Genomic DNA, 13,792 nt, shown 5'->3' with positions numbered 1-13,792 from the left:
TCCACTAATAACTTTGAAGCTAAGGGTTTGGGAGCATCTACATTTGTCTTTGCTACTGAAGTTAATTGCAACATCATCTTGTCTTGTACAAAGAGGCTGCAACAACACAAGTTTTTTTAATGGGAGCACTCTGCAGAAATCAAAATATTCCATTAACCAGTTGTTGCAATGAGGCAAGTACCATTAATGTAGGTATTCTTATCCTGATCAGCAGTAATATGATACTTAAGTGAAGTCATTAAAGCCACAGCTTAGTTAGTTTGTACTGGGTTTATAGCAAAAGGGTAAAGAATTGTGAGTTTGTCCCGTCCTTTCTCTCCAGCACTGGCTCTGTTGTTGAGTATTTAGTAGAAGTTTGGGGGGCAGCTGTCATGTTTCCAGATGAAAGTGAGAAACAACTAGATGATGGATGGGTGGTTCAGCAGAAAAATGAGCTACAAACTCGATAACAAATGAGCTTGAATGAATAATAGAATGGTTACAGCACAGAAGGAGGCCATTTGGGCCATCGAGCCCGTGCCAGCTCTTTGTAAGAGCAATCCAGTTGGTCCCATTCCCCAGTTCTTTCTTCGTAGCCCTGCAAATTTTTTCGCTTCAATCATTTGTCCAATTCATTTTTGAAAGCCACGATTGAATCTGCTTCCACACCCTCTCAGGCAGCGCATTCCAGATCATAACCACTCGCTGCGTAAAAAAGTTTTTCCTCATGTCGCCTTCGGTTCTTTTGCCAATCACCTTAAATCTATGTCCTCTGGTTCTCGACCCTTCCACCAAGGGAACAGTGTCTCTTTATTTACTCTACCTAAACCCCTCATGATTTTGAACACCTCTATCAAATCTCCTCTCAACCTTCTCTGCTCTAAGGAGAACAACCCCAGCTTCTCCAATCTATCCAAGTAACTGAAGTCCCTCATCCTTGGAACCATTCTAGTAAATCTTTTCTGCACCCTCTTTAAGGTCTTTACATCCTTCCTAAAGTGCGGTGCCCAGAATTGGACACAATACTCCAGTTGTGGCCGAATCGTTGTTTTATAAAGGTTCAACATAACTTCCTTGCATTTGTACTCTATGCCTCTATTTATAAAGCCCAGGATCCCATATGCTTTTTTAACCACTTTCTCAACTTGTCCTGCCACTTTCAAAGATTTGTGCACAGGTCACCCTGTTCCTGCACCCCCTTTAGAATTGTAACATTGAGTTTATATTGCCTCTCCTCATTATTCCTGCCAAAATGTATCACTTCGGACTTCTCTGTGTTAAGTTTCATCTGCCATGTGTCCGCCCATTCCACCGCCTGTCTATGTCCTCTTGAAGCCTATTACTATTGTCCTCACTGTTTACTACACTTCCAAGTTTTGTGTTATCTGCAAATTTTGAAATTGTGCCCCCAAGTCCATGTCTTAATTTATATCAAAGAATGGTGAATGGTTTGTGTAGTCCAACAGTATGATTTTGTCAGTTATTACCACCAGGAAAGTGTTTAAGTAAAGAATAAGCAATGGCAAGCAGTGAGATATAACAAACGTTTCCACTCATCAGGGTAACCAGGTTCTCATGACCGTTTACATTTAAGCTCAGCCTCTTATTTGTAGGTATTTGTATCTAACTGCTGGCTTGACATTTATACTGCACTTTTTATATTCTTAAGTTGATGTATTCAGTTTTTGGGTAAATGAATGAGATGCACTATACTAATTGCTTATTAGATTATGTGATGTGCTTCTCTCCCTCGAGGTGACAAGTTGGCACCTTGAATTTCTCCTCAGCAAGAGTGAAGCTAGAAGACCTCTATATACTCCTCACTCTAACTATAATCCCCTTAATATCTGTACAAGAAGTTTTAATTTTTTCTCCATAACCACTTAGGCCCACATTTATTTATAAATTACACAAATTGTAATAGTTTAATCAGCTACAAGCAGTTCAATGAATAATAATTCATACCAAATGCTTTTGGAAGCTATACTTACTCTTAATTTAATATTTTTCACATTGACCAAAAAGGAGAGTTGTATTGATGTGGGAAGGTGGAGAAGCGGAGTGAGGTGTGTACATTTTTATTTTGAAAGTTTTTTCTGTTTAATTTTTTTAAAAATCCAATGTAGAACTCTCCTAGTAACCAGGAAGATTGAGGTCTGTAGTAATTGCAAAGCCCAACACAGCTGACAACATCACTCCTTTGAAAAAATGATTCATATTACATGTGTTTTGAATAAAGTTTATGTTAGGAACTGCTCACTTCTGAGTTCACAGCATTGATGTGTTGACTTTTCTGAGGGTCTAGTTGCAGTATTTTCATTTGCTCTTGGAGTCACTGGAACATCATAGATTACAAGGACAGTATGATATGATTCTGAATGGAGGAGAAAACAGTACAACTGAAAAATTAAGTATATACTCCTTCTAAACCCACAAGAGTGGTACAGATTAGTGATGTCAGTAGTTGCGATTTGATTTGCATCCATTGTTTCATTAAATGGGGGGCTGAACACTCCAATCAGTCAGTGCATCTTCTCTATCACAGCTATTACAGGACACCTCAAAGCTGCTTTGCCTAAAGCACTATTTAGATTTATGTAAGAGATCAGCATTTTCCTAATTGCTGTTATCTAATAATAACTGTTTATCAGGATAATCTCAACTTTATGTTGCTGATTTCTGGTTCTGTCTTCATTGAGGAAGTGGGAGCTAACATCACAAAACTGAGACCCCTGTGAGTGCCTGGACAGGCATCACCAATCTTGTATCTAAAAATTAACATGAGTTTTTTTTTAATAAATCAGCGAATTAATTAAGAACTTTAATAGTAAGGCTATAACTGTGCACTGTTTTAAAGTCTTTAGGTCAATCAGAAATTTCTTGCTTTCAAGGACCACACAAATCATCACTAAATGATCACCTCGCTGCTTAGCAAGTGAAGATTTCACTGATGGCTGAGGCCACTGAAGTTTTACAACGCACAGTTACTGAGACTTGTCACATCACCATCATTAAGAAGTGTTTTTGTTAGTTTTAATGAGTAACAGATCTCCTATGGCATTGCTCATGATGATTTTGAGGGTAAACTTCTTTGCCAACCCGATGTCCACATAAATGGTCCCCCTGTGGCAGATCTAGTTTCAGTGTCTGCTCTGACATGAAGAGTAAGTTAAATAAACTAAAAGCTTCATTCGTATATTAGTTAAATATTAAAAGGCTTTTGGTTTGCTAAGGCACTTAGTTAGTACTATATATTTGTACAGTATAATCACTTTGAGCACAGTTCCCCGAGACAGGTGTCATGTCATCCACACTGACATGCAAGCTAAGTTTTTAAAAAAATAAAAGCTTCTCTTTTGAAATATATAAAAAAGGCTCTCAGTTTGCTAAGGCACTTTAAGAGTTAATTTTGTATACTCATATAGAATATCCATTTAAGTATATGGTGCCTTCGTGGCAGATTTCATTACATCACCTGAACTGATGTAAGCTAAAGATAAAAACTAAACCCTCTTTAATATTTGAGCTAAAAAAGAGGCTGTTATTTGCTAAGACACTTAAAAAATCAACATGATATATTTGTATAATAGAATAAGATTAAGTGCATGTAAAGAATTATTTTTGTTTAACAATTTCGTGATGGCTTAGAGGGCCAGTGTCACAGGCCAGAATTGGGGTCAGGGGTTGCAGATAGGAGTTATAGGTTATAATGTGGGGAGTTTGAGGCACAAGGTGGCAGGCTTGAAGCCCAAACACTATACTAATGAGGATAGGAAACAGGAGGAGGATACAAACACAAAAGCAATCCAACAGTCAGAAATGGGTTATGTAGGTAGGCCCAAGCACTAGGTTCAGGGCCAGCCACTGTACTATTGAGGAAAGCAAACAGGGTGGGTGGGTGGGGGTGGATAGGCCGAGGCTCAAAATCTGGCAGCCACAAATGAGTCAGCAGGTGGGGGAGGAAGGCTTGCAAATGAGCAAGCAAGTTTCAGGTGATCCATTTATCAGGTGAAAAACCCCAAAATTATATTTTAAATATCTGATAAGTAGGCAAGAAAACAGTTGGGAATCAAACAAAAAATAATATGGCAGGCAACCCTGGATGATTTCCAGCACAGTGCCACCTATTGTTGGAGGGCTTGCAACAACAGCATAACCGACAGAGTTTTTCCCATTATAAAAATGTTGACACAGCTTTTTGCCACTATAAAACATTGACATAAAAATCTGATAGAAAAATTGTGACACAGGAAGTAAGCTTATGTGGACAGCAAGTGTATGTCAAGGGCAAAATGTTTAACGTATTACTAGTCCATCTCCCATAACATCACACATGGGGAATCAAGACCAACTATAGTCTTTAGGTGAAGCGAAGTTAGAGGCCAGGGGAATAACTGAACAGTGCATAGTTCCTCACTGGAGTGATGGTGTTATTACAGTGTGACAACTTTGCAATGGCAGTTTCCATTATAATTGTGGATGTAGAAATTTATAATGGAAAAAGTTGACAGGCAGTGCACACACATGTAAGATTTTTATTTAATAGCTGGTTACACGGTGATAAAATTGTTCAAAGCATTTGTATCTGTAGCATGTACATTGGGACTGAGCTCTGGGAGGGGATTTCCTCTGTGCTATGTGCAGTGAAATTGTAAATTGGAAGATTGGTGCACATAATGCTCAGAAGTATCTTCCCATAGATAAAGTCTGATTCATTCAGTAAAGGCAGGAACTAATATTAACAGGTTTTTATGGACAGCTGTTCATTACAGGGGCACCTCTTTTGATTTGTGAATGCACAGTGCAATGCATGATTGTATCTAGAGTATGTTGTCATTATGATAAAAATAGCACAGAGCTCTTCGAACATCAAGTGGTCTGCCAAACACTTTCATAAAGATGCTGCCCCTTTGGACAAGTCTCACTGTACTAGAATAGTTATTTTACTGGTTTTTGGATAGCCTCTCCATAGTTGCACATCAGGCTATCCTTCATCTTCCATTTACGTAGCGGGTGGTTGCAGCGCCCATATGAAGTTCTGATGCAATTCTCAGTGATCCATATTTTACGTGGCATGGTGAAACCAGGTGGTCAAACCATGGAGTCCATGATCAGATCTTGATTCTTAGCCACACTGATTTCCCACATCTTCCGCCACTTGTCTTTAGGTGAGAATTCCGAGGTTTTGCGAGTTTTGGCCGCTAACCAGAAGGGTTTCCTGGACTTAAGGTGACATCTCGAGAGCTTTTGGAGATCTTCATTAATAAGCAGATCTGAGTATGCTAGGGTCCGGTTGTATTCTCTGATTATTGCTGCTTCTCTTCTGAGAGGTGGTGGCAAGATATGTGAGAGAACAGAGAGCCAGACTGTCGTTGTTGGTTTCAGTACTCCTGTGATGATTCTTACGGTGGTCTTCAGTTGGACCTCAACAAGATTTGTGTGTGCACTTCCTGCCCATGCTAGTGTGCAATATTCAGCTACTGAGAAAACAAGGGCCAAGGTGGCTGCCTGCAGGGCGTGTCATCTGCTCTCTAGCTGGTCCCCGCTAATTTGTGGATTGTTGATCCAATTCTTTATCTTGGCTGCAGTTTTCATCAGATGTTGACGGTATGTGAGACTACAATCCAGAACCACTTCAAGGACATTTGGGAAGTCCTCGTGACTGAGCTCAGTACCACAGAAGGGAGCACTCAAGTGCTTCTTTGCATGCCGTTTGCTCAAATGAAATGCAGAGCCAGTGTTTTCTGAGGATTCGGATGGAGCCACAGTTTCTAATAGTCCTCAAGTATTTTCAAGTCTTTTGCAAGCGTGCGATCTGCTTGGGCAAGAGTTCTCGCTTGGATGGCTAGCGCACGGTCATCTGCATATCTGAATTTCCTTGACTGGATTGGTGGGTTATTACTGATATAAATATTAAAAATGATGGTGTCAAACCGAACCCTGCGGGAGCCTGTTATTCAATATCTGCTCCGTGAGATGTACGCGGAGTTTGCGGTTGGTGAACATGGCTGTTAGTAGGTGCAGTGTTGGTATGCAGCGTACTATTCTAGACGTTTTCAGCAGTTGTCCATCCCTCCATACCGCATCATATGCTGCAGACATTTTAACACATAGTCAAGACAGTTAATAAGTGCCAGGTCAACTACAATCATCAGTTATTTCGAGCTTCAAGGTATAGATTTAATTTCAGAGCACGTTCACTGTCAGGCTGATTGAAATTGATCATTTGTGTCCTTCCTTTTCTGGAAGCTTTTTTTTAATGTGTATCAGCTGAAGATTTAAAATACAGCGCACACTCGAGCAGCAAGAAATCTCTACATTAAAACTCTCAGCAGGATGGCCATGATAGTTCTTTCAAGTAGTTTGAAATGTTTATTTTGTAATGATTTTAATGTGAGTGATTGCAATACTCTCCCGTTAGATTGTGCAACCGGCTCCTCGCTTCTGTAAAAGTGACTAGTGGTGATCCTACAAACCTTGATATACCCAAAGTAGCTTCTGAAAGTGTCCCTTGTGTACTGAAATATTGCTGAAGATGAAAAGTTCTACAGTGTGGATGGGGTGGGGGAGATAGATTGTTGATCGGTTCTGGCACTGGTTTGTGAAATAAGTGATTTGTGTGTTTGGATTTGCCATTAGATTCTCAGTTGGCTTATTTGATAGAATGGAATCACAGAGGTGATTATGTTTACATGGGAGAGTTGAGTTGCTTGTTTTAAAAGTAATCATCTGGGAAGTAGGATGTAGGTTTATGCCCTTGATTCTCGATACACCGAGTGCGTTGTGCCACCTAGGCTGTTGGAGAAGCTACCAAATAAAAACGATGCGTTTCCCACAGAGAACAAAAAGTGGAGGACTAGGCCTCAGGCTGCACCCTCACTGGTCCTAGTGCTGTTAGAATTGGAGGATAGAGGGATGAAAAGAGAAGAAAACCCCCAAAGATAGAGGTCATCCAAGTTTTTTTTATTTTGTCCCAAATCGCACCTCTCTTGAAGCCAGTAACTCATGCTAGAGTATAATTTCCACAGGTGCTCTTCTTATAACTTTCCTAAGTGGTTTTTATATTTGAGCCTGAACAGTGAGCATTATCAGGCTACCTAACCATAAATGATGCTATGATTTGTCACAGTGTGACATGCTGTGACAAACCCCTTGATTTTTGCAACCGACCATTACAGGCATGATCTCATTCAGTTACACGATTTTGTTAATGTTTCCAAAAACAACATAAACATCTTGTTTCTGGCATTTTCTAATCATGATCGTACAATACTGCAATCCATAGGAGTAGTAGGGGATGTCATAATCAACCTGTATACTGCCTGGCCAAAGAACCAGTCCACAATTTTAAAAATATTGCCTCTCAAGTCATTCTGTCGTCAGTCTGCTCATCACTGCGGTTTACTAGAGATGAATTTAGACGCAATCTGACAAGCCCAGTAGTCACCATTTCTGTAAAGGGAGATTAAGCTATATAGTGGTGAATTCCTGCTCATCTGCCATAACTTTGACTGAAGAGCCATGAAGAAAACGGAAAGATGGCGTAAACCGTATTCATGTAGGTTTCTCCAGGTTTTCAGCAGCTATTGTGCCAAAGTTACAGCGGTGAGCGGGAGAACTCCTGCGGAAAATGACCCCCATAGTTTCATTCTAAGTCATTGTTTTCCTCTTGCCCTCCCAGATCTCAAAATCAGCATCTGCCTCATGAACAGTAATGCATGACAGAGGATAAAAGGATGATTCCATGATTGAGCTCCCCAGCAAGGAAAAGGCGCAGTTCAAGAAACTTGTGGCCCACAGCTCATGATTTTTCATCCATTAAAATAAATGGGAAATCACAAACTCCAAGCCTGTTTTCCTGACAGCTGCTCCTGTGAGTGCCCAATAGCAGAATCTGCTTTATAGTTTCCTTTCCTCCCTCCATCAAGCTAGTTTGGATTTTGGATATTTTAGATTATCTCTATATGTTAATCAGAATCTGACACCATTTCCATAGTTGAGGAATTTTCAGCAACTCTGCGTGATTTTCCCAGCAAACCACCAGCCAAACTTTAGAATCTAGCTGAACTGAGTTCTATCCTGTCTATACATGTGCCGTTCCATTAGTCTGCACTAGAGAGCAATCAGGAGTTGGAACAACATCTATGTTTTTCCCTCCTAGCTAGAGGACAATAAAAAACAATTGTAACAATCACAAGCCCACTCTTGCTGAGATTGTCAAACTAAGCACAGATCATGAATTGACTGAAACTTGGACCCTCCTGCACTTGTATGGCACAGAATCATATCTGTGCTGCATTTACTGAAAAATAAGAAATGATTATACAATATTTTGTGAAAGTAAAGTTTCTGTTTGCAAATGATGTGTGTTTATTTCAGGTCAATTACTTGCATTAAAAAGTGGAATACCAATGCGCTTTACATTCTGATGCTGAGTAAGAATTGAGGCTGTCAGCAAATAGGTGACTGAAGCAGAGCTGAGGTTCCGTTGAATAGATGTAAGGAGTCTTACAACACCAGGTTATAGTCCAACAGCTTTATTTAAGACTCCTTACATTTGTCCACCCCAGTCCATCACCGGCATCTCCACACCGTTGAATAGAGGAATTCCATTATCTTCACTCATTTCTTTACAAATCTAATTTATTGCATAGTACTTAAAAGCACGTGGTCAATCTGTTTACCCTGGGACAGAACATGTTTTTCTAAATGAACCTTAACTGAAATGTGAACAGTTTCAAAATTTATCAACACTGTGGAGTCACATTGGAGTGAATGGCTAACGTCCAGTTCCATGGAATGTTAAGGAACACATTTCCACCCAACTTCCTTCTTAATGTCAGTCACCAATCTCAGCTGTGCCATTTCAAGAAGGGGACAAGCAGAAGCCAAATATTTGTCGACAGCGGGGAGACTCAAGCGACTCTCAACCATTGTCATGAATCTCCCCATGGCTAGTTTAAGAATAATATTGACAAGTTGGTTTTCCATGCATCCTTTTAGTTCAGGGAGGTGCATAATGTAGAAAGACCAGACAGTTGGAAAGTGGGGGAAAGAACATTAAAAGAGGCAGTTTATTCCTTAAAAAAAAATAATCTGAAGGCAAGTACATTATGTTTTGTGTGATCCCAACCTGTATACTACTTTATCTATTTTATTCTGTGCACATTTTTAAAGATTATTGACAACATACATTTATGTAGTACCTTTAAGGTAGAAAAGTCCCAAAGCGCTTCACAGAGGCATAATCAAAAAAATGTATGCCAAGCCAAGGAAGGAGATTTGTCAAAGAGATAGATTTTAAAGAAGACTAAGAGGTGGAGAAGCAGAGGGCATTAGAGAGGGAATTTCAGAGTGTGGGGCCTAGGCGTTTGAAGTCATGGTTTCTAATATTGGGGTGAAGGAAAGAGGCCAGAATCAGAGAAGAGTTTCAGGAGGTGGCAGGGGGCGGGGGTGGGGGGGTTGTAGGCTGGAAGAGGTTACAGAGATACGTGGGGCAAGGCTGAAACAACTTAAACATGAGGATGAGAATTTTAAATTTGAGGCATTGGGAGATGAGTCATTTTAGGTCAGTGAGGACAGGGGTGAACGAGATTTGGTCCAGGATAGGATACGAGCAGCAGAGGTGTTGATAAGCTGAAGTTTACAGAAGCTGGAGGGGGAAGGCTGGGCAGGAGAGTATTGGAATATTTGAGTCTGCAGATGACAAGGCCTTGGATGAGGGTTTCAGCAGCAGATGGGCTGCGGTAGGGGCAAAGGTTGGTGATGGAGAGGATATGGGGTCAAATGCTCAGCTCGGGGTTGCAAGGTTGCAAACAGTTTGGTTCAACCTGAGACAGTGGCCAGAGAGGGGGTGGAATCAGTGGCAAGGATGCAGAGTTTGTGGCGGGCTTCAATCTTCAATGTTTAGCTGGACAAAATTGTGGCTCATCCAGGACTGGATGTTGAACAAGCAGTCTGGCAACACAGAGGCAGTGTAGGGGTCAAGACAGGTGATGGAAAGTTAGAGCTTGGTGTCATCAGCGCACACGTGGAAACTGGCTCCATGTCTGCAGATGATGTCGCCAAAGGGCGGCATGTAGATGAACAAGTGGAGGGGACCTAGGATAGTTCTTTGGGGAACTCCAGAGATAATGGTGCTGGAGATACTCTGGCTACAATCGGATAGGTAAAAGTGGAACCAGACAAAGGCAATCCCACTGAGCTGAACAAAGAGGCGTAGGAGGAGTTGCATGGTCAACATGTCAAAGGCTTCAGAGAGGTTGAGGAGAATGAGGAGAGATAATGCACCACGGTCACAGTCGCAGAGGATGTCAATTGTGACTCTGATTAAGACCTTTTCGGTGCTGTGATAGAGGTGGAAACCTGATTCAAACAGGGAGGTCTATGAACGATGGGCATAGATTTGGAAGGTGACAACATATTCAAGGACTTTGAAGGGAGGTTGGAGATGGGGCAAAAAACCATTGTCAGTTTTCTTCTCTCTCTCTCCCAAACTCTGCATCCTTGCCACTGATTCCACCTGAGTGACCACTCTACATGCTTGAACCTTGAAAATTGGCCAATGGGGGATTCACAGTCAAACTCGATCCTGACCTCATTCAGATCATAGGCTAGCAACCAGGGACTTGGCCAATTTTCTCCTTGCTAACCCAGACACGCTGAAGCCGATTGTAGTGATCCGATTGCTGCCTATGCTGCGGTCAGCTAACTCAGCAAGAGTTATTCACTGAGCCATTGAAGAAAATAAATTTGTTTAACAAGCTTCTAGACAATTTAGGATGGGGGTAGGAAACTTAAAAGGAGAACAGGTCAGTAGCATGACACATTGGTGTGCTGATGCTCTAGCACCATGGAGTGGAAGGGATGTTGATTCAAACTACAGTTAGATACATAGAAAGGTTACAGCACTGAAGGAGGCCATTCGGCCCATCGAGTCCGCGTCGGCTCTATGCAAGAGTAATCCAGCCAGTCCCACTGCCCCGCCCTTTCCCCCTAGCCCTGCAAATTTTTTTCCTTTCAAGTACTTATCCAGTTCCCTTTTGAAGGCCATTATTGAATCTGCCTGCACCACCCCCTTGGGCAGTGCATTCCAGATCTTAACAACATTGTGAGCTCCAGGTTTAGGATTGCTGTCCGTGGTGATGCTAAATTTGGACTGGGATTAGAGGGAAAACAAAATCAGCAGGGATGTCAGGTTGACCCCTTTCGTATTAGCGACTGATGATAGCATGTCACTGGCAGATAACTGGGAGTAGAATTGGTTGACTTTCAGTTGAAGAATGATGGTGCTTGGAAAGAGGGAAAAATGCGAGTACCTCTTTGATAAAGCTGAAAAGGAGAGACATTTAATAGCCCTAGAAATGTAGGTAACAAAAATAACCAAGAATTATCATTTTGTATCGAGGCCCACTGCAGTCCAAAAATAACAAAATCAGGGATCCCCCTTTTTCCAGAACCGTGCAGATCAAACTAAAGCCAATGCACAAAGAATGAGAAGTGCAAAAAGCAGAGTTTCGTTAACTTGGTCGGAAAGTATGTGTCTTTTCTCTCCGTCAACTGTTTGTATGGTTCAGTGATTTGCTCCATTCCGTCGCTCCGGTTCCACAGTGTGCACCCACCCCCTCTGCCTGTGGGCGGGTTGTTTGCGAAGACTGACGTTCCCGCTCTGCTGCTATTACCAAGTCCTGTTCCCCCTGCTGTTTCAGTCGTGTGGTGGAAGCATTTTGGGTCATGCAGGCATAGGCACAGCAAGGATAGCGGAGCGGACAGAGTGCGGTGCTCAGCAGCACCGTGGCTGGAAGACCCAACTTGGCCTTTGAGCTTCGTACTACAATATCGTCAGAGGTGAACTCCAAGATACCGTCACCTGCCGCCACCATGGTGGCCAAGGATTACCCATATTGTATCGCAGCTAAGAGGACAAACTGTGCCTTAGAAGTGCAGACAGTCAGCTCCTCTGTTAAAGAGACCGAGGTACTGTGTGTTTGTGTGATGTGTTTTGTGTCTAGATTTGATAACAGTTGCTTTGTGGTGACTTATTTCTTGCTGAGATGATTTACTCAATCATAAACTTTTGAGTACAAGAAACGGCATTAACAAAGAATTGTACAAATTCCCTCTTTCCATTGTGGTCGGCTTAATTTTCTTGCTTTATGTAACAGTTAAACTGATCATTTATAAAATTAGTCAATCATAAACTTGGCATAATTGTGGAAGTGTGGTTTTTTTTTAGAAGAAGCATTTAATGTTGCAGGAATGGAAATAGCTTTGACATTCCCTCCACGGTGATAGCCCTTTTGGCTGTCAAAATCTTTCTCCTCTTGGACTTTGACTCCCTCCTCACTAACTGGCTGTAGTAAATCGGCCGAGTTTTTCGATCCCATTGTTGAGGCAAAACTGCTCAATGTCCCTCCGTGTCTTTGAAGTCTCCAATCCAGACAACAGCTGATGTGAAATCCTCTCTGATTTCCAAAGTCTGCCACTTCCATCCTGGCCGCTTCACTCAGCGGTTTGTACTTTGTTTATACAGTAATGTGCAACCCCTTTGAGGATTAAGTCTGGCAGTCAGCAAAGGGGGAGGGAAGCAGTCTAGCCCTCCTGGGCTCAAGAAAAGTGCAGGAATTTTATTGTGAGTGGACTTTTGCAGTGCAGTTTCCATATGGGGTTGTGCTCTTTTTAATGTTAAAGCAGAATAGAAATACGCACAAAAACCCTGCCGCGGAGAGTAAGGCCACGAGTCTCCTCTCCCTGTGCTAGTTGTATTTACAGATCTGATGTGTCCCAAATCTGTTTACTTTAAACCTGCAGAGTGCATCATTTTTCTATGGCTGCTTTATGCATGAAACAGTCTGAGATTGGTTCCAAAGTCTTGGCACCATAAATGGGGAATGTACTTGTTATAAGACGGTGTCTGCTGATTGGAAGCTCCAACCCTTAGCAATGATCCACTTGTCAGTTTCATTCAAAATCAACTACTCCCTGATCTCTGTGTGTACTTAATGCCGACTTAAAAGTCAGGCTGCCAGCGAAAGATTATTACAGTAAGAAGGGACATTGAAAAGACCAATTATGATACATCTGATTAATTACAAATGTTGGAAAAGGTTTGTTTGCTAAAGTGTTGCTGTATGTGTTTTTAAGTTTTGCTCAATTCTAAGCAGAGGACCTTGATTAAGTTCAAAGATTTTCAGTAGTAAATTGAATTGTCCCATCCAGTCAGTCAAATTTCAACCTGAAAGTATGAAACATTTTTGCTGAAATTGAAGCTACAGTACCTCTTTACCTGAGAGTCTCAGAGACCTACAATATCATCTCAAAATAATTAAAAAGCTGCCTTCTCAAACCCTTGCCATTAATTAAAGTTATCAGAACCTGCCTTTTAAACATCCCCTTTCTAGCTTTCTGTTCCGGTTAAATTCAATCGCCTGCCTTCACATGGTTTCCCAAGTAGTGTTGAGGCTTATGCACTGTTTAGTGAGGCACAGAATAATCCATTTGCTTACATAACAGCCACTGCAATTCAGAGTAATTGATTATATGTGAAGCACTTTGAGATGTGAAAAGGTGCTGTATAAATGCAAGTCTGTCTTTAAATTGACTTTAAAATGCCTTTTTTGCGCTGTTTGCTTTTAAAGGAAAAGTTAACAAAATAACGTTGTGCTTCATGTGCAATTCATAACCACACAACAGTCATTAGAACATCACTGCTGATTCAAACCCACAAGCTGTGTTTTTAGGTGAGGGAGGAGTTATACTACAGTCTAGAATTTTATTATTTGAGTAATCATGACTAGGATGCCTTCTAGCTTCA

The 13,792-nt window shown here is 41.3% G+C and overlaps 1 protein-coding gene across 3 annotated transcripts in view; it reads left to right on the top strand.

Annotated features, from left to right (window-relative positions):
* arhgef3 (Rho guanine nucleotide exchange factor (GEF) 3) overlaps window positions 1-13,792 on the top strand; it is a 308,969-nt gene that overhangs the window by 256,151 nt on the left and 39,026 nt on the right. Inside the window, exon 1 of one of the 3 annotated variants that reach the window (XM_067998758.1) lies at window positions 11,645-11,955. The exons of the other annotated variants lie outside the window; for them this stretch is intronic. Coding sequence (XP_067854859.1) covers window positions 11,860-11,955 — 96 coding nt within the window. The 5' untranslated portion in view covers window positions 11,645-11,859. Of the gene's footprint in view, window positions 1-11,644; window positions 11,956-13,792 lie in introns of those variants that run through there. 3 annotated transcript variants of the gene reach the window in all.

This window comes from Heptranchias perlo, chromosome 17 (assembly GCF_035084215.1).
Source record: "Heptranchias perlo isolate sHepPer1 chromosome 17, sHepPer1.hap1, whole genome shotgun sequence".
Taxonomy (NCBI): domain Eukaryota; kingdom Metazoa; phylum Chordata; class Chondrichthyes; order Hexanchiformes; family Hexanchidae; genus Heptranchias; species Heptranchias perlo.
This window is presented reverse-complemented; position numbering and strand designations above follow the sequence as displayed.